Source organism: Gymnoscopelus braueri (assembly GCF_963280865.1).
Source record: "Gymnoscopelus braueri genome assembly, chromosome: 13".
NCBI lineage: Eukaryota > Metazoa > Chordata > Actinopteri > Myctophiformes > Myctophidae > Gymnoscopelus > Gymnoscopelus braueri.
The window spans coordinates 49,367,562-49,389,566 of NC_137615.1; the positions used below are offsets into that span (position 1 = coordinate 49,367,562).

General features: G+C 40.0%; 1 protein-coding gene across 1 annotated transcript in view; it reads right to left on the reverse strand.

Annotated features, from left to right (window-relative positions):
* Window positions 1-22,005, reverse strand: part of LOC308099662 (alpha-2-macroglobulin-like) — a gene marked incomplete at both ends in the record, with an annotated part of 56,522 nt that overhangs the window by 28,757 nt on the left and 5,760 nt on the right. The window contains 10 exons of the mRNA XM_080448397.1: window positions 1-60; window positions 572-684; window positions 1,291-1,414; window positions 3,568-3,626; window positions 3,789-3,954; window positions 5,333-5,353; window positions 6,159-6,211; window positions 8,432-8,588; window positions 8,852-9,020; window positions 17,851-18,056. The exon at window positions 1-60 is cut by the window's left edge and continues 105 nt beyond it. Coding sequence (XP_080304523.1) covers window positions 1-60; window positions 572-684; window positions 1,291-1,414; window positions 3,568-3,626; window positions 3,789-3,954; window positions 5,333-5,353; window positions 6,159-6,211; window positions 8,432-8,588; window positions 8,852-9,020; window positions 17,851-18,056 — 1,128 coding nt within the window. The remainder of the gene's footprint in view (window positions 61-571; window positions 685-1,290; window positions 1,415-3,567; window positions 3,627-3,788; window positions 3,955-5,332; window positions 5,354-6,158; window positions 6,212-8,431; window positions 8,589-8,851; window positions 9,021-17,850; window positions 18,057-22,005) is intronic.

A 22,005-nucleotide genomic window follows, 5' to 3' on the forward strand; every position in this document is an offset into this window, starting at 1 on the left:
TTCAAACATGTACACCATCATGTCGGGAATGGCCGTGTTATTCAAGTAGCGTGCTTTGACCTGTCGGATATACAAAATAACAGGCAACACTTTCTCATAAGGTACACGTAATGAACGCTTAATTAATGAATACTTAATACATTACTTAAGCGTTAATTAAGCATCGATTCATCATGAATTCCTTGTAATTCATGTATTGGTAAGTCACTTTGCTAATGATTAACTAACGATGTTAATTAATGATGAATTACAAGGAATTCATGATGAATTGATGCTTAATTAATGCTTATTTAACACTTAAATCATGTATTAAGTAACTTTGCTTAACTAATGATGTCAATTAATGATGAATTACAAGGAATTCTTGATGAAATAAAGCTTAATTAATGCTTAATGAACGCCTGATTAACGCTTAAACAATGTATTAAGTAATCATAAATTAAGCGTTAATTACGGGTACCTTATGAGCAAGTGTTAGCAAATAACATCATGTAGAATGCATTATGGCCAGAGTCAGGAGTGTAGAACTGTACAGAATTGATAGGTGGAAAATCATAATATTTGGACTTACTTTTCCTTCAATCACTGATTGCCCCTCATACACCTTGGACGTCACGTACATAAAGGAAAGTTCCCCAGTAGCATAAGAGATATCGATCACTTTCCCTTGTGGACGTATAACACCTGTGGACAGTGGTGGAAAGTAACTAAGTACACGTGTGCTCAAGTACTGTGCTTGTAAGTGCAATTTTGAGACACCTTCCCTTTACTAAAGTGTGTCCAATTTTCTCTACTGCAATTATTTGTACTCTAGTACAATTCTTTGAAAACTGCAGTTACTAGTTACTTAGTAGATTTTGACTATTATTAACATGTCGCAACACGTCGCGATGCAACGTGTTTTGAGCTTGTAGATCTGCTATTTTCAAAATATTTTATATACATTTTAGACATTATGTCAAACATATTATGATAACTTGTCGCACGGGACATGCTGCATAATGAGTACTTTTACTTTTGGTACTTTAAGTATATTTTGATGCCAATACTTTTACTCAAGTCAATTTTGGACTTTTACTTGTGACAGAGTGTTTCTACATTGCCGTATAGTGACATGGAGAGTCTTACTCACAGTTTTTACTTAAGTAAAATGACCTAAGTAAAAACTGTGAGTAAGACTCTCTATGTCACTTCAGTGCTAGAAACATCTGATGAGCTATACTGAGGTTGAAGCTGAAGCTCACTGCTTCATTGTTTGCTTGTAACGGTTCCATCGGTGTGAAGACTTGCCTGTTCCATCTTCCTCTACTTTAGCATTGAGGTGCAGATGATCCTCAAGATCATCAGATCTTTGGTCAAGTCCGGTGAACGCGGACATTTTGAAAGTAAAGCTGGCACAGCCGCTCTTGTCTGTCTGCACAATATACAAAGACAAGAAGAAAAAACACTTAATAAGTGAGGAAGAAATTATTAGTCGATAACCGCATGGCTTAGAGTTGATTAGAGAGAGAGAGGGGGGGGGGGGGGGGGGTGAAAGGATAAATAGACAGACAGACAGACAGACAGACAGACAGACAGACAGACAGACAGACAGACAGACAGACAGACAGACAGACAGACATGTCACCTGTTTACTCTCTTTATGACAGGGTGCAGTAATACCAGGGATGCCCTCTGGGTGTTCCGGGGTGAACGAAACAGGGATAAAAATGTCTTTTTGAAGTGGCCGGCACAGCTCCACTTCTGCCTTACCAGGCACAGGATGCCCATAGGTATACCTGATGAAGTAAAGAGTAAAAATACCTGTATGAAAAAAGGGGCCGTTCTAGTAGTCCAACGGATTAAAAAAAGCTTAGTGTGAGGTTAGGGTTAGGCTTAGGCTTAGTTATACTGCGTGCCAGGTTAGGTTTAGGGTTAGTTGGTACTTCGGAACAATGGGCCGTTTAACCCCTTAAGACTGGGAAAGCATTTATCATTTTAGATTATAACCACTTTAACCATTATCTTATATTTGGGCCATTAAAACATAGCAGATCTACAAGCTCATAGTGCGGCACAGAGTAGCGCTACGAGCTTGTAGATCTGCTATTTATTTATTTCTGTTTTTTAAAGCGAACATTTTTAACTCAAATCTTTGCTTATGGGGGTTCAACAAATGTCTTCTAAATCTTAACTGTTTTTTTTAAAAAACGTATGCAAACTTATGTTGCCGTAATATCAGTGGTTCTCAAACTTTTTTAAAGTCAAGGACCACCCAAAATGATATGTATTTGTCCGCAGACCCCCATCTCAAAATAGTTTGTTCCAGGGACCCCCAGAAGCAAAGATTTGAGTTAAAATGTATTATATTCAAAGATTTGCACACATTTTCACGATTTTCTTTCTCCAAAAAATAGCAGATCTACAAGCTCGTAGCGTGGCACTCGGTCCACGCTATGAGCTTGTATATCTGCTATTTTGGAATAGCCGAATACATCTAAAATGACTCAATTGCTTTCCCCGGTCTTAATGGGTTAACTAATGACAGCACCTATGAAAAGGGAATGTCCTGAATGTATTTAATCCTTTCACCCATGCTAGAAAATATTTATTTCAACAGCATATTTAAAAATATATATTGAATGTACTCAAATTATACCGTATGTTGCCCCATGTCTACTATACAATAAATGTAACCGTTTCCATATTTCTGGAAACATACGTTTCCATTCTGTGTGGGGAAGCTCAATGTTTTATCTCAAACGAGTGAAAATGGGGGAGAAATTAGTGGATCACAATGGAAATATGCCCTTGGGCTTCATTGTGTTTTTATCCTCGGAGATGCTACTGTATGTCGGGAAAGTGATACTGTATGTTCTTTTTTATGTAATATCACCAAATAAAATCAATCGATCGATCAATCAATCAATCAATCAATCAATCAATCAATCAATCAATCAATCAATCAATCAATCAATCGACCAACTACAGAAACATGCAAAGAGAAGTTCATGTATCATACTGCACTTACGTTGCACAAACTTCAGCTGTGAATTCATCTTCTTCAATGCTTATCTCCTCACGTGCTTTTACGTTTACATCAAATTTTGGCAAAACTGGGAGCAAATTATAGTTGTTAGAATGCTTTGTTATCATGATACAACGCAATACAAAGGAATATTATACATATTTAGATATAGTTTATATATTCTTAAAAAATATATATATATTTAAATTATATGTGAGTCATGTTTCAGTATAGAAAAAAAGGAAATTTGAAGATACTTTTCTTAATTCTTGAGATGAATTGTATGCTTGTGTTTTGTTTAACAAAAAAAAGTGTGCTCCTCTGAGCGCAGATCTCCATCATGTCAGGTTGGCTACCCAGGACACTGCAAAAGGGTAGCCAGTTCACGACTTCAGAGATATAGTTTTGGACAAAATTTGCAGGAGTAAAAGGTGTGTTTAAAAAAACAAAAACAAAAAAACAACGCAAAATGGTGGAAAATGTTGTCAGCTAGAAAGGGGCGTGCCTATATGGGGACATTTGAAACATTTGGGGGGTGGAGGTTCTTCCTTAGCCTATACAGGGAGTGGGTGTGTTAAGTTGCACGCCAGATCCAACAGTATCAGAGATTCGCTGCTCACTGCAGGTGGACACACAGACACACGGACACACAGGGGCAACAACATAATCTCTGCCTCGTGGCCGTTCCGGCCTGGTGGAGAAAATAATTGCAATTTTAGGCTTATAGTTTGGTTACACAGAGTGCTGCATATTTCTCCCAAATGAAAATGCAACCACTTACCGTATGTCTCCACCTTGAAGGAGTGATCTATTTTCTTGTCACCAATCTTAACAATAACTTTGTAGGTTCCTTCGTGGGCCTCAGGGTTCAATGAGTAAGAACTCTGCAGAATTGTCCCATTAGATCTGTGGTTCAGCCACTGCCCTATCCGGTTACCATTAGCATCCTTTTCAAACAGAGGAGAGGAGAGGAGGTGGGTCAGATTGCCATAATTAAAGTGATTTTTTTAGAATGGAATGACATTTATCAGAATCACGCTCACAAACGAGTAAGCAGTGGAGAACCGATCAGAACATATCAAGATCCATGTAGGTCACCGGTTGGCTTAGTTATCTTAAAGGAGAATTCCGGACAAATTAAGTGTTATCTTTGATGTCTCGTTACTCACCTACCGATGTGAAAAGTAGCGTTATTTTTTTTCATATATTCCCCTGTCGTCATTTTTTAAACACCCTCCGTTGTTATAATGGGAGCGTGAGGGTTAGTGAAGTTCGTCTATTATAACCGACGCAATGTTATTTTTTTCTCTACTACGATTCATTGTAGAGTCTCATGATAGTCAAACATGCGCTGAAAATTCCTGCGAGCCTGCCGTTAATGGCGAACGATTTAACACTGGTTGCTTGTTTCCAGAATCTGGCAACACGAGTTGCCAGGTTCTGGAAGAAACAAGCAACCAGTGTTAAATCGTTCGCCATTGACGGCAGCCTCGCAGATAGTTTCAACGCATGTTTGACTATCATGAGACTCTACTATGAATACTAGTAGTGAAAAAAACAACTTTGCGTCGGTTATAATAGACGAATTTCACTAACCCTCACGCTCCCATTATAACAACGGAGGGTGTTTAAAAAATGACGACAGGGGAATATATGAAAAAAAAGAACGCTACTTTTCACATCGGTAGGTGAGTAACGAGACATCAAAGATAACACTTAATTTGTCCGGAATTCTCCTTTAAGTTTATTTTGGTTGAAAGTTCGATCCTGATTTGTCAATCAAACCTTTATGCTATGAAGAACAGATCATTGCTATGGGTAGAGAGTGCACACCTGAATCAATCAATCAATCCATCCATCCATCCATCCATCCATCCATCCATCCATCCATCCATCCATCCATCCATCCATCCATCCATCCATCCATCCATCCATCAATCAATCAATCTGTGGTGCTTGTTTTTTGCCGTTTTCAACATGGCAACCATGCAAACAAACACACAAAGGGGTGTGTTTGTTTGCATGGTTGCCATGAGTGTGTATGTTCAACACTCATTATCCATAGCATAGTTGATAGCTACATGACTGATTGGATGCTTGTAAAAATAAAAATAAAATAAAAACATGCATTTAGTTTAATATTTTGTAACTGCATCGCTAGGAAGTAAGGAAACAATCACTCTTTGTAGACTGAACTATTCCCAGGTGGATTTAACAGTATAACGTGCACCATTAATTACTGTATGACTATGAACAACAAAGTAGGTTGCATTCGAATGTGTTGTGGGAATTGATACTGTATGTTTACTGCAATGTATGTCTTACCTCAATCACCACAGTGTTGTACTACAAGAAGGAAAGAAAACAAAAAGCATATATGTTGAACAGGAAATCCTTCTCTCCATCACTCTTATTATCAAATAGTAGGCTATACACTCAATGGACACATATTCATGTTTACACAATGAGACGGGTGATATGATCAGTATAAAAGCATAATATAGTGTGGTCATCTGAAGAAAAAAAAATGTTTCACTTGTTTATCCGTAGAGTTCTCTCCTGAATGGCTAAAACCGATATCCCGACCTTTTACTAAAGATCTGGAGAGACATGGAGACCCCTGTTACTGAACAGTACACTCTATAGCAATATCAGAGTATGAAGCTATTTAACACTTATTTAAAGAAAAGAAAAGCACTTATCGTTAACCCATTCAATCTCTGTCATTTTAGATTTCTTTGGCTATTCAAACATAGCAGATATACAAGCTCATAGCGCGGCACCGAGTGCCGCGCTATGAGCTTGTATATCTGCTATTTTTGCCATTTGATATTTGCCATATCTGCTATCTGCCATTTGTAACTCAAATATTTGCTTCTGGGGGTCCCTGAAACTAAATATTTTACAGATGTTCGCTTTGAAAAAATATTTATATTCCAAGATTTGCAAACATTTTCACGATTAAAAAAAAAAATATCCAAAGAAATCTTAAAATGACACATATGATGCATTCCCGGTCTTAAAGGGTTAATGTGTACAGTTTTGTGTTGCTTGTGTGACACAAAACAACTCAACAACAGCTCTCAACTTTGATCTATCATTGTAGCTCAACAACGCTGCGATGAAACGTGCTTCTTTGTGTAGAACTCACCAGCTCATTCACAGGTCTGAACTTGGTGTCCATGGTGACCACTCTGAAATTCACTGCAGTAAAATGACATTAGACATGAGAAGCTCATCTATGACACATGAAAGAAGACAGTGGTGGAAAGTAACAAAGTACATTACTCAAGTACTGTACTTAAGTACAAGTTTGAGGTACTTTTACTTTACTGGAGTATTTCCAATTGTCTATACTTCTACTTCTACTCCACTACATCTCAGAGGCAAATATTGTACCTTTACTCCACTACACTGCAAAGTAACTAGTAACTAAAGTTTTCAAATAAATGTAGTGGAGTAAAAGTACAATATTTGGATCAGAAATGTAGTGGAGTAGAAATAAAAGTATTGGAAATTGGGAATACTCAAGTAAAGTACAAATACCTCAAAATTGGACTTAAAGGCATACTAGGTAACGTTTTCAACAAAACTAAAGTTAAATTGTATATCTTTTGTGAGTGGCAAAAGTTTCACAACACCCACTCCATGAATTTCACCCCCGGAAGCCTTTTATTTATATATTTTATATTGAACGTGGACTGGGGGGACTTTCCCGGGGAAATGACGTCATCTGGCCGGAAAACGGAGGTGGAAATGCACTGGTTTCCTGTTTGGCCAGGAACTACCGCAACGGTTTCCTGTTTGGCCAGGAACTATCGCGCTAATAGCAAAAAGGAACCTCACGCTGATTTTAAGAGAATGTAGGATTAGAAGATCGAAAAAGAACAGAAAAAGAAAGCACAGCTCATGGTAACTAATGCTCCACTGGCTAAGAGAAACGATCCGTAGATAGTATAAAACAATTAAAAGATCGCTTTTTGAAACGCTTCCGGCTTCCGGTGAAAACGAATGGAATTCTGGGTAATCGAGGACTAAGGAAATTGTATGCAGTGACGGTAGTGACCAGCAGAGGTTGCTAAAAATCGTTAGTTGTGAATTTGCATTGTACAACTTTAAGTACAGTACTTAAGTAAATGTACTTAGTTACTTTACACCACTGGTCGGCTCCCAGGTTTTAATGTGTGTCTGTCTGTGTGTGCAGAGCGTTGCTGGAAATGAGCGCAAATAAAACAATAAAATAAAATAAAAAAAGGCCCATGCAGTCTCTGGAATGTCCTGTCTGGTTCTAAGATCTAAGGCTATAGCCAAATCAGTGTCTTATTCTAAATCACTTCTGATTGTTTATTTTATGTTATCCTTGTTTTAATGAATGGTATCTTACCCATTGGTTGTATTGCTGTTTTAATTCTTAGGGCTATCATGCTGCTCTTTTACCTTGTTCTGTAAAGCACTGTAACCTTGTTTGGAAAAGTGCTATACAAATAAAGTCATTCATTATTCACCCCATGAAGCCTTGAATTCATTGAGATTTTTGTATTTATTCTGTTGCATTCCTGAGCCAATAATCCAATATTTGACTGACTGAAGTTAATAGGAGACCAATCTTAACAAGAGCAAAACTATATTTAAAACATTTTCCTTGAACCTGGATCATAGGCTCATCAGTGATTACACTGTGAGAGTTGTCTCGGAGTTTATATCGTCACCTTCTTAAACTAATGGCCTCATCTTTTGAGGAAAAATATATTTTTGCCTAAGTCAGCTCCTCACGACACTGGCCACCACTGGTAAAATCACCAATCTCCTAATTGAAAAGGATCATGCATGCGGTTCCCTCCCCTTTTAGTATAATGGCCTATCTCCCTAGTGTGACTTAGGCCAAAATAGGCTTTTTTTTTGCCTAAGTCACATGTTTTTGTGACTTAGGCCAAAAAAATGGCCTAAGTTTGGAGTAAATCAGTAAATAATTTGGCCTAAATCAGGTTTAATCCTATTTAAACCTATTTAAATATTGTATGTTACATAACTGACAGACAGTGTTATTTTTATGTTAATAGTCATAATTTGTTATAAACGTTTTGGGTGAAATGATTAAGAAATATCATATAGTTTTGTTTTGGATCAGTTTTTTATTTGTTCTGAAAAACTTAAACAAATTACTTAGGCCATTAGTTTAAGATATAAGACGATATCAAATTAGTGTTGCATTGGTCTCCTACAGCGGCGGACACCGCAAATATTCAACTATTGGCTCATGAATGCGACAAACTCCCCATGAATTCAAGGCTTCATTGATAGGAAAAGAGTCATTTTTGGGGGTGAAATATTCCTTTCACTGACTGATGTCATTCCTTTCAAACTTTCAAGATGTTATATGAATGTTATACTGCATATGTCACACTATATCAAACACAGGGTTACCCGTTTGTCCTGGGAGGTAGAATGGTTTATCTGTTTGGATGAATGTCATGGGTTTGTAGGGTTTGAACATGATTGTCCTTTCTTCCGTGGATTGGAATGTTTGACCTTGGACGACCACCTGAAGGCTCTGCACTTCACTCCACTTCACAGCTGGTGCCTATACGATGGACACAGAAGTTTCAGGTTAACAAGATAAGGATTGACAATCTCTTAACCCAGTAGGACCGAGAACACATCTGTGTAACCACTTAAACCATTATGTTATACTTTTTGCTATTTTTGAAAAATCTATATATATAATCTATATATTTTTTTAAAGCGAAAATGTGTAACTCAGATCTTTGCTTGTTCTGGGGGGGGGGTCCCTGGAACACAATATTTTGATATCAAAAGGGAGCTTTTTCTGCGCCAGAGGTGCACCTGGAAGAATCTGCAGAGGTGGAATGGTTTGTCAGAGGTCTCCTGGAAGATAGTCATTCCGGAGAGAGAGATGGTCATGGTCACAGTCTCCTTGAGCTGCAGAAAATCCACACAGAACTTGGCCTCAGAGCCCGCCTCCAGAACTGCAGGAATGGCAACCATGTATTGCCTATAACCACAAACAAATGTCATGTTTAGGTAAATTGTACGGTAAGGTACATTTGAGTTATATTAGCGCCTTTCAAAACAAATGTTACGAGGTGCTGTACAATAAATATCACATTAAATAGTATGAAAATAAATGGAAGTTAAAAACAAAACAGTTAAAAATACATAACAAGTTAAAGCGCTATGCAAAACAAGTGGGTTTTAGCAGCTTTTTAAAGGCATCAACTGACACTGCATTTCTTATTGGACTACGATCTCACAACTCGTCGCATTGTGACACGTTGTGAGCTATTATATATCAGCTATTTTCACTGTTTTCAAATGTTAAAAAAAAATGTATACAAATAGAATGATTTTGGACATACACGGTTGGTTTCCACACGGCAGCAACAATATCTACATTCTCCCTGATTCTGCGAGAGTGGTATTGCTCTACAGCTGTGTGCTATAGTGGTGGTGGAAAGAAACTAAGTACATTTACTCAAGTACAGTACTTAAGTTCCTTGTTGATGTATTTTAACTTTACTGCAGTGTTTCCAATTGTCAACCCTTTCACCACTACTCCACTACATCTCAGAGGCAAACATTGTACTATTACTCCACTACAATTATTTGCAAACTTTAGTTACAAGTTACTTTGCAGATGTTGATTATCATTACAAAACATACATTAACCACTTCAGCCTACATACTTTGGCTATTTGAAAATAGCCGATCTACAAGCTTGTAGATCTGCTGACATTCTGAATACTTTTACTTTTAGTACTTTAAGAAATGTTTTACTCAAGTCAATTTTGATTGCAGGACTTTTACTTGCAAGTGTTTTTACATTGCAGTATTGATACTTCTATTTAAGTAAGACGTGAGTATTTTTACCACCACTGGACTTACGGCCTTGCTGCTGCTTGACCGGTACACATCCAGGTGAAACAGGCAGATAGAATCCATGTCCATGTCTGAACCCTACAGAGATCCATGACCGAGGTTGGCCAGACCCAGGCGCTGTCTCTGTTAAATACATACTGTCCCATCTGAGCCCCCTCCTCCTCACACGCACGCACGCACGCACGCACGCACGCACGCACGCACGCACGCACGCACGCACGCACGCACGCACGCACACACACACACACACACACACACACACACACACACACTAAACTGATATACCCTATAAGGGACTATGAGGGCGGTACATACCGTATATTATGCAGGAGTGCTGTATTTGTTTTGTTTTTTGGGAGACTTTGGATCAAAAGGGCTTTGTTACACAAATATTTGCAAAACCAAGTTTGTATAGAGCCGAGTGTGTTCCCAGCAGTGACAGCTCCAGAGAATTGTGTCTGGGGGGGGGGGGGGGGGCGCTATGGGGGGCTGGCTTTTTTAGAGCAGGGGCTAATGAATTTTGGCAACAAACAATAATAAATAATAGTAATACGACAAACAAGATTCAATGGTCCTAGTTTAAAAGACCACATAATGTAAATACACATTACAAAATGTTTAGTGACTGGTTCTCAACCTTTTTAGACTAAGTACCACCTATATTATACAAGGTGTATACAATATTTGTCTCTCCAAGTACCACCATTATGACTGATGTTAAAATACACAACAGTAGCGTAGACCTACCCCATCCTATTCAGCTATACAGTATATGCACAGTTAACACAGGAGACACATTTATTCCTAATAAGAATATGACATTTTCAGGCACGGTGGCGCAGTCGGTAGCGCTGTCGCCTCACAGCTAGAAGGTCCTGGGTTCGATTCCCGCCGGGGACGCTGGGGGCGTGTCTTCTCCTCCGCGTCATCAGCGCCCATACCCTAGGTGGGGTTGGCGAAAGGGCCTACTCTGTGTGGAGTTTGCATGTTCTCCCCGTGTCTCCTAGGGTAGTTAATACCCTCACAAAAACATGTAGTAATCCTGGTCGCTATACCGCCTCCCCCATGACAGCCGGGGCGCCTGATGGAGGGGAAGGGAACTGGTTGGAATAACGTGTTCCTTCCACGCGCTACGTCCAACCAGGGAAACTCCCCCCCGTCAGGTGACAAGAAGGTCAGTTGGCTCTCATGCCTGAAGGAAGCATGAGCTCGGCCCTGGCCTCCCTACTGTGGGGACTGGTGTAGTGCTGGTGTAGGGCTGGTGTAGCGCCCAGGATCACTTAGGAAATTGGCACCGGGTGAAAAATATGGGTTACAAAAATCGTGGGATAAAAAAAAAAAGAAAAAAAAAAAGAATATGACATTTTCACAGTTACATTATAGTAGCACTAAAACTGGCACTTCTCCCACCCACAGACAGACAGACAGACAGAATAAAAATACTCAGTTACTAGTAAAAGTCCAGAATTCTAAATGTACTTGAGTAAAAGTACAATACAACTAGAAAAAGTGCTCCTCGGAGCACAGGTCTCCGCCAGGTCAGGTAGGTTATTGTGGCCTCCTGGTGGCGCTATAATAGGCCAATGTGAAAAGGGTGGCATTTCTTCCTCGGCCTAGTGGGAATGTGCATGCATTCATGATTTGAGGCATTTTGTTCCAAAAATGTGTTTTGCTAAAGTAGACCTGCTGGTGGCGCTATAACAGGGCAATGTGAAAAAGGGTGGCATTTCTTCCGTGTGGGAATGTGCGTGCACATTTTCAGGGAAATTGCACGCCGCGTTCATGATTTGAGACATTTTGTTCAAAACGGACCAATCCTGCAGACTTTGGAAGCCAACCTTAGCCAATCAGGATGGAATATGAAATATCGGACAGATGCGTCTTGATCACATGACTATAGAGATACTGTGTACCGATTTGATGTTTGTATAGAATCTGAAGGATTAATATCCAAAAATGTATTTGACATAAGTCGGCCTCCTGGTGGCGCTGTAAAAAGCAGATGTGAAAAATGCAGTGCAGATGTTTTTCCTTGGCTTCTAGGGAGTGTGCGTGCAAAGTTTCACGCAGATCGGTGCAGTTATAGTTAAAAATGTAAATCGGCCTGTTATAGCGCCACCATGAGGCTGATTTGAAAAGTTTTAAGTGGCATTTCTTCCTCGGCCTAGTGGGTAATGTGCGTGTGCAATTTTATGGAAATGGCAAGCTGCGTTCATGATTTGAGGCAGTTTGTTCAAAACTCACCAATCCTGCAAACTTTGGAAGCCAACCTTAGCCAATGAGGATGGAATATGGGAAATTGAACAGATCCGGGTTGATCACATGACTATAGAGATACTGTGTACCGATTTGCATGACGTTTAGTTTAAAGCTGTAGGAGTAATAGGAAAAAAATGGGTTTTGCACACATCGGCCTCCAGGTGGCGCTATAACAGGCCCATGTGAAAAATGTGGGGCAGAGGTTCTGAATTGGCATCCAGGGAGTGGGTGTGCACAGTTTCGCAGCGACCGGGCCAACGGTGCCGGAGATTAGCTGCTAACACACAGACAGGACGGACACACACACACACACACACACACACACACACACACACACACACACACGGATGGACGGACAGGGGGCAAAACATACTCTCTCGCCATGCCTTTCGGCCTGGTGGAGACAATAATAATATTAGGCTTGTCATTGAAAATGGAAAATAAAGTTGTCATTTTGAGGAGAAGTGGAACTTAAAAGTCACTTTAAGTTTAGCATGAGGTACTAGATGGTCCTCTTCAGGGAATTACTTGATATCTCTAGCTACAGAAAACATTCAGTTGGCTATTAAACACACATGCACAAGACATAGACACAAGACAAGCGGTTACAGCTGTTGATTGCCTATGTGGTCAAATTCACAGGCTCAACGAGCCATCGTTAACCTGCTAATGTTACACAGCTGATTGGCAACATGCACATTTGTGTTGAAAATGCATCCACCAAGGGATCACTCTGATCTCCAAGCAAGTTGGAGAACACTCTAAAATCGTGGATTTTACTTTGGCTAGTCAATTTAAGATGACAACAGCAACAAAGGTTAGTAGTAGACCTGCATGTATGATGATCAGTTATTATTCCAGACAGTGGTCTATCCAAGACGTTTACACGTTTGAGACCAGGGTTCCTCAGCATGCCGTTTCTCTCTGTGTGTAGGCTGAGTGTGTGTGTGTGTGTGTGTGTGTGTGTGTGTGTGTGTGTGTGTGAGCGAGTGTGAGTGTGAGTGCGTGTGCGTGTGCGAGTGCGAGTGCGAGTGCGAGTGCGAGTGCGAGTGTGTGTGTGTGTGTGTGTGCAGGCGCGCGGGAAGTCCTTAATACCTAGGGGGGCTGTGCGTCGGGGGGGACGATTTTTTTGTGATTTTTTGGGGGTTTTCTGTGTTTTTCCCCACACAAAAAGGCAGAAAGACAGTGCAAACACCAGGTTGAAGTTCATCCATGACCGTAACAGACTGCTATGATCCATAAAATATATATATATTATAAAAAATAAAATAAAATAAAACGTTTTTTTTTTTTTCTTCCCATCACCAGGGGGGCTGCTCCCATCACCAGGGGGGCTGCAGCCCCCATAGCCCCCCCCTTCCCGCGCCACTGTGTGTGTGTGTGTGTGTGTGTGTGTGTGTGTCAGGGGAGGGGAGGGGAGGGAAGGGGGGAGGGATTGCTGCCACTACAACCATAGATATATATAAAGGCTAGATGGCTCAAGGGGGCGGCGCAAGCGTAGCTCAACCGCGGCCATCTTGAAACAGTCATTCATAACATTATGTCTATGGTGCATATACTTTGAAATAATCATAGCGTGCTCAATTTTCATCCGATTTTCAAACGGTTTGGTGTGTTGTAAACACCAAAGATGTAGTTATGATACTGCATACTTATAATTATAATCATGTGTTTTTTTTGTAATACTTTTAAATATGCAGTATCATAACTACATCTTTGGTGTTTACAACACACCAAACCGTAAATCGGATGAAAATTGAGCACGCTATGGTTATTTTAAAGTATATGCACCATAGACATAATGTTATGAATGACTGTTTCAAGATGGCCGCCATGTGGCAACGTCGTACTCCATTGGCCAGCAGCGCGGGTGAGTCATCTAGCCTTTATATATATCTATGACTACAACGGTGTCCGAGAGAGTGATATACCTCTCCACCCAACGGTGTCTAATCGAGAGTTATACTTCTCCACACAACGGTGTCTACCCGAGAGTTATACTTCTCCACACAACGGTGTCTAACCGAGAGAGTCCATGCAGATCACAGCTGACAATTGACAAAACATTTTTTATATATTATCGCATATATATATATATATATATATATATATATATATATATATACTTTTACATAAATAATTAATTCATTATATTTAATTGCATAGATTAAAATTGGGTTGCAGGTTCAAACTATTAGCCAAAGTAATTTGACACATGGACAGGTAAATACAATATGACAGAAACTAAACCCATCAAATCAATCAGTAGTCATTTCAAATCAGACAGCGCTCCTCTCTAACTTTTCCACTGGCAACTATGGTGCAGTACTGTACCTTTAAGACTGAGGGCCCTATCTTGCGTGTCTTATAGCATCGCATCGCAGTTCCCGCCCCTTCCGGGTTCCACTGCAAAATACTCAATGCATTTTTCCCATTGACATTTCCAAAAATATTTATATCAATTCATTTAAGCCTAGAATCAAGCCATCCACGGTCCTGGTGAATCATGACCATAAAACGTTTGATTCTGTGAAAAAACTTTTTTGAAAACGGCAAAACAACGTTTTATGGTCATGATTCACCAGGACCCTGGATGGCTTGATTCTAGGCTTAAATTAATTGATATAAATATTTTTGGAAATGTCAATGGGAAAAATGCATTGAGTTTTTTGAAGTGGCACCAGGAAGTGGGCGGGAACTGCGATGCTCTATCGCCAGGTCTCAGTCGGTAATGAAGTAAAAACCAGGAATGCAAACAGCCCTGAAGTGAAAAAGGTGACATGCTAAAAGGATAACTCAAAAAGCCCTAAGGGCTTGTTTCCATTGTGGTCCTGTGTATTCAATTCATCGAGACAATTAAAGACATCCAATAATAAGACATCATCAACACTATTATCAATAAAACACGTATGTATTGTAAACATGGGACATCCGAGCGCTTATTATTATTAGTTATTTTATAATAACACATATGATGGCTGCTGTAAATTAAATTCCCAGGCTGATTTGTGTTTCCAGTCGGCCCCCGTCGGACTCTCAGTGGGCACAACTTTCAACAGGACCGCCTGACCTTTGGGCCCCTGGGCCTGGGTCCAGCATGTCTGCTCAGGGGTCTAACTATTCTGTCTGTCTGTCTGTCTGTCTGTCTGTCTGTCTGTCTGTCTGTCTGTCTGTCTGTCTGTCTGTCTTTCTCTCTCTGGGCCCTATAAAGGGACAGACTGGCTAAACCCACTAATCTGGGATTTAGGACTGTGCAAGGGGCGTACCCCCGCAAAAGTTGCTATTTTGGGACACCTGCCTTACCCGCAAAACACCTGTACTACCCGTTGCATTATGCATAGGTGTGGTTTGGGCGTTATTTGGACAATAATAAAACCAATCACTGTGCCAGATGCCATTTCCTTTAAGAGAAGACTGCGCAAGCCATTATCCCCAATGCAATCTTACTCTCTCCTCTCTCCCTGTCTGCAGTGTTGCCAGGTCTACTTATTACAAGCCACATTGGGCTTGTTTTTCAAATTTTCAAATTGTCTTCTTTGAATAGACTATCATCTTATATAAACACAATTGACACAAGGAATTGACACTCTCCCTTCTGCTGATTATAGGAACATTATAATCACAGAGATTTGTTGAGAATTGGGTGAGAGTGAGACCTCGAATGTTGTGCCCCTGCACGCCCTGGCTGTCAGTCCATTGCAGGCGCGCCTTACCGAACCAAGTTGGCATTGCGGGTGGTTTTAGATTCCGCTATACACTTTCCCAAACGTGTGTGGGTAAAATAGCAATTTTGGGGATAATGCAACAACACGCCCACGGCTACACCTCCAGGCACAAATAGTGCAGTTGGCATAATGAATAGCGGGTATAGCGTCCGCAAAATAGCGTTTAGGGACAGTGCCAGCTCCCTTATCCGTATATCCCGGGTAATGGACAGAAATTCAAGGGTAATGGGCAACAGGTGCAGTAGTAGTGCCAAAATTAGGGGCCTCCAAGGGCGCCGATACTGTGGGTGCCTCGGGGCTAAAGCACCCAGGCGAAATTAAAGTTACAAACCCCCCCCCCCCCCACACCCAAAAAAAAATCGGTTGGGGGACTCAGTCGGGGCACTAAGGCACGCGCGCGCCAGGTAGCGCACCCAATAGAGCTGACAAATATCGGTGCCCCTGGAGGCCTCTATCTCTCTCTGTGTTTCTCTCTCTCCTAGGCTATATGGAACAGCCTGACCTTTCATATTAGAGCTGCTCAGTCTTTAAATATATTATTTAATTATATTTGAAGACATCATTGTTTTCTTTGGCCTTTGAGCACAGCTGAGACTAGCTAGTACCCAGGCTACTGTTGTGTGCTGTTTTTGTTTATAATTTTAATTGCATTTCATTTTGTTTTCTACTTTGTTGAACTTTATTGTGTTGTGTTTTGTTTGTTGGCCCTTTGTTTGTTAGTATACAGTAGCATTTTGGTTGGCATCTGTCATTTTAAATGTGCTTACACAGTGCTGGCCCTGAGGAATTTGGTGCCATAGGCAGGATTTTACCTGGCACCCCCATCCCATAGCCTATTATGTAATAATACAGTACATAAGGCTATTTCACAAACAGAAATAACTTGGACATTGTGTAAAATACAAAAGCCAAATTACAATTTTGGCATTTAGTAGACACTCTTAATCCAGAGTGATTTATTGTATAGTAAGCAACATAAACACAACGTAATACATCAATGTACTGTATAGAGATAGTGTAGTGCCTCAGTAACCTAGGAGGTAAACCAATAACCTATCATTCTAAATCGGAGCTATTATTAATGTTATCGGTTTCATCGGGATGATGTATATACTTATCGTGCGCCACTACATATTTATATATATTTTATGTATTCATAAATATTTTTCAAAACAATTGGGTTTGTGGGCAAAGGTTGGGGCTTAGGGGGGGCAAGGTCTCCCGTGATATCATTGTAAAGCAGTTTGATTTCAAGATCACAATATTATATTTGTCACATGCATCATACGTTTGTCATACGTTTGTGGCAGACTCCGCTATATTGTACTTATCCGTGGTCTCTCCAGGGAGGATCACAGATGTACCAACAGGCTCAACCATCTTTTTTGAGAGATCTAGAGGATCCATTTTACCCTCAAGGTCAGTCACAGCCAGGCATTGAGGAATGATGGTTGCCAGAAAGGTAAATCTATGCGAGCAGTGTTTCACTGGAGCATATACAAGTCTATTGTGGTTTAATTTCTCAATGTATAGTGCAATGTTAAATCAAATAAGAATACGAATTTATGATTTAGCATTTCATCATTTTATTTTTGTAATTTGTTTGTGACAAATTTCTGTTTGATCAAAACTTAAGCTAAATCTATTTGCTAGCATTACATTTTTGTTTCACCGGTTTCTTTCTCAAGTGGGTATTGATTAATGTATAACAACATGTCATACAATTCTTTGTTTGTAATTGTAACACCATTTACTAATTTTCACGAAAATAGAGTGTAAGTGCTTTCCGCACTCTCTTTGGAACAACGTGGTAATTGTTCAACTCTTCTATTTCTGGTGCATTGTCCCCCTGGACATACTCTTCTTCACAAACTTCACACTGGTTTTCACAGACATTGAGGAACACACAGCAAGCTGTAACAACTTGACGTACATTCATTATGTCCACATCCAGCCGCTTGCCCAGGCACCGCCATCTGCCCTTGAGTCTTCCAAAGGGCACTCTCAATAGTCATCCTTGCTCTGCTCAGCCATTGATTGACGAAGAGTCGGTCGTCTCTGAGCTTTCCTGTGTCGGGATACCCCTTCATGATCCAGCTGTGCAAGGGGTAGGCTGGATCACCAATGATCATTATGGGAACTGCTGTGTCACAGATTACTTCAGCGTCCTGAGGTGGTAGACAAATATGAAAATTACTTAAATTGTTGCCTGATGTCACTAATGTTCTGGTATTCAACAGCGGTTCTGGGACCCCTAAGGTGTTTTTTTATTTATTAAAAATGTTGGTAAGAAAGCCAGCATTCTTAATCTTGAATCATACAAACCAAACTGTGTGTAAATCAGTTGAGAACTCAGCGAGTTGTGGTGCTGTTCATGCCTCAATAAGCTTGGTTTACACTTTGACGCACAACGGTATCGTGCGTCGAACATATCTATGCAGATTATACATTTCACTCACTGGTCATTAACTATATATTATTTACCTTGTTGGTTTGATCATTTAAAATATGCATAGAATATATTTTAATGTAATATTTATTCAAGGAAGATCTAGGTTTGGGAGATGTGGTGCGGGGCACTAGCGCCCTCTATTGATGGGCCGCCACTGCTTGCCCCCCACTCCCAAACAACAGAGAGCAAGCACTGTCCCGCCTCAGTTTAACCCTTCCATTGTGTTAGGGTATTTTTTGACCCGTTTTCAAGTTTGAATAGGTAAAAAGTACCCTTTACATTTCTTTATTGGAACGAGGCTTCATGATATCCTCAGAAATAGCCAATGTAACGCAACAAAATTATTTATCATCATTTTAATTAATTCTGATGGTCTCAAAAAAAAAAAGTGACACTTGTGGTGTTAGGGTCCGAAATGACCCGGCAAAGAAGTTTGGCTGAATTCCCCCCCAAGTTGTCAATATTCAATGTTTACATGTTGTCCTCAATTAGCATTTGCTATCAGGAGTAAAATAAAGTTAGAGTTTATGAAAAATAAATGACTTTTTACCTTCTATGGTATACGGGTCATTTCGGACCCTAACACCACTAGTGTCACTATTTTTAATAATTTTAACATTTTTAAAAGTTAAAAAACGAAAACAAGTATTTTTTTAATTATTTTTTTGGAAGTGTGTTCTAATTATTATTCTTAATTGTTATATTATAGCTAGATAACATCATTATCCATTGCCTTCATTATAGGAAATTTAATGGGTGAATTTTAACATTTTTATAATAGAAAACGAGATATATTGAAAGATGAAACCCTAGCCCTAACCCAGGCTTGTCGAACTCATTTTGGGGTCTGGGCCGCATTGGTCAAAAAGTGACTTGAGGTGGGCAGACTGGGCACGCAGACACGGAGACACGCATGCACGCTCATGCACATTCAGTTATACATCATTGTTTTTCAGTCTGTTGTCTCAGTCACTGCTATAACTACAGCATATCACTTTAAAAAAAAATATGAAGATTATATATAAATTAATTATGAATTAATTAATTGCACGTCCCACTGGAAGGAGACCCCGGGGCAGACCAAGGACCAGATGGGGGGATTACATCTCCACACTGGCCTGGGAACGCCTCGGGATCTGTTGCCCCCGCGACCCGGCTCCGGATAAGCGTTTGAAGAATCGATGGATGGATTATAAAAAAATGATAAATATTTTCAGTAAATAGCTACAGTACACAACAAAAAGACAATGAACTCAGTTCAGTCGTTTTTATTGAACAATAATGAAAATTCAGAAAATGTCAATGAATCAAAATAATGACACTCAATGCTTTTTTTTCCGGTTTTAGAATAGAAAACAGTAAAAGCTCAGGTCAAAACTTTTATTTTTTTTTTTTTAACAAAAAAATGATGTACCTGACATCTCTTTGCTTTAACTGACCTGTCAACATCAGGGACCAGGTTCTGAGCAGTAGTAACTTTCATAATGTAATTATTACTATAAAATCTCCATGTCTCTTCAGCTCTTTATAAACAAAAAATGCATATTTATTTTTTCTATTCTTTTGTCTTTGTTTTAGCCAAAATATATCACTTGAGTTTTTACTTTTGGAAAATAATATTGAAGAAACTGTTAAAGGGGAAATCCACCCATTTTCAATATTTAACTATGTCATTAATATAGCATAAAGGAGTTGTGTGGAAATAAGAAAAAATTAAAAAAAAAATTAACATTGCAAAAAAATTTAACATTGCAAAAAAATTAACATTGCAAATTACACTGTGATGACTCATCATGGTGTAATTTGCAATGTTAATTTTTTTGCAATGTTAATTTTTTTTGCAATGTTAATTTTTTTTTTAATTTTTTCTTATTTCCACACAACTCCTTTATGCTATATTAATGACATAGTTAAATATTGAAAATGGGTGGATTTCCCCTTTAACTGGTTAATGTGTGTACTGTCACTTTAAAAGCGCAATTTATACTTCATCGTACAACAGTGTCACGCACCAAACATGGCCGATCTCCAAGCTCACACCGCGTCTGTTTGCACCACGTTGTGAGCTTGTAGATCTGCCATTTTCGGCAACGATAGACTGAGAAGACAGCGCACATTGAATATGTCACACTAGGCAACACTAGTCATTCATTCGCGTTTTTAAGAGTTTCCTAAACAGATTATTATCATTTGGATTATTAAAATTGTCAACGGAGACAGAGGACGAGTGAAACTGTTGAGCGTTTCACTCGTAACGGCCGTTATTCCACCGCACATGTAAACACAACGACGCAACCACCCGTACAAATGGAACCAAATGGACCCTTACGGTCCCCTTAAAGAAGCGATGTTACGATGTATCCAATAGTGAGCCAATAAAATTCCTCGTCCTTGTTTCCTTGGGCAGCGCTGGTTAGCAGGGATCAATACACTTTTAGACTGACATGTTTGTGCCAGCGTGGGTGATTAGATTTGTTTCTTGATCTCCTCTTGTCTTGATTGTTTAGACATGACTTGGCCATTGTTCTCACAGAACAAGTTTGGCCACTATTAGACCTTCGCAGTCAGAGGCAAGGGGGGTTGGGGGGAATAACTGCCTGCCGGCTCCGCCGTTTTTTTTGTCTTTTTTTTGTCTCGTTTTTTTTCCATTAGAGCTAGTATGAAAAGGTGTTTTTTCAAATCACTTCGCGGGCTCTATGGACCTTTCCGCGGGCCACAAAATGCCCGCGGGCCGCCACTTTGACACCCCTGCCCTAACCCAACATAATATTTTAAAAAGTGTTTACATGGATATCAATGTATTACAAGTCAGCTATGTATTTTAGTATTTTGGGCTGATTTAAATCACGGGTCTAATTTGACCCGCTAACACCACAAGTGGATGCAGTTTTCTAACACAATGCATGGGTTAAAGACACACTCTAGTAATCCTGGTCACTATACTGCCTCCCCCTGGCCAGCCGGGCACCTGATGGAGGGGAAAGGAACTGGTTGGAATAACGTGTTCCTTCTACGCGCTACGTCCAACCAGGGAAACTCTCCCCTAGTCAGGTGACAAGAAGGTCAGTTGGCTCTCATGCATTGAAGGAGGCACAAGCTCGGCCCTGGCCTCCCTAGGTTGGCAGAGGGAAAGTAGTGCCCAGGATTACATAGAATTGACACTGTGTGTAAAAAATGGGGTTACAAAATCGTGGGATAAAAAAAAAACTACAGTATACTCTATACAGAAACCCGAGATGAAGGAGCAGTTTTCCTCCTTTATGGAAAAATGGCACCTGTCCATGACAAACACAAATGTGCATACTCCCCCATCTTCGGGGTGTACCATCCACCTCCCTCAACGCAGTGCTGCTGAGAGGTCCCGACCTAAATAGTACTCTCCTCGGTGTGTTCATTTAAGGTTCAGGAAGGACCACATCACAGTCACTGCAGATATCCGTAAAATGTTTTATGAATCCCTGGTCATTCCCTGAAGAAGACCTTGCTAGGCCGAAACGTTTTTTTTTTTTCATTCAAATAAATCCTGCATCGTGGCTGCGAGTGTGCATCCTTTTCTTTACTCTCATACTTATTTACCAAGGTCAGCATGCACCTCACCAATACTGGTGTGCACCCTCCTCCCTTTTGTTTGATGGATCCCTGGTGAGACACGACCACAGGGACTA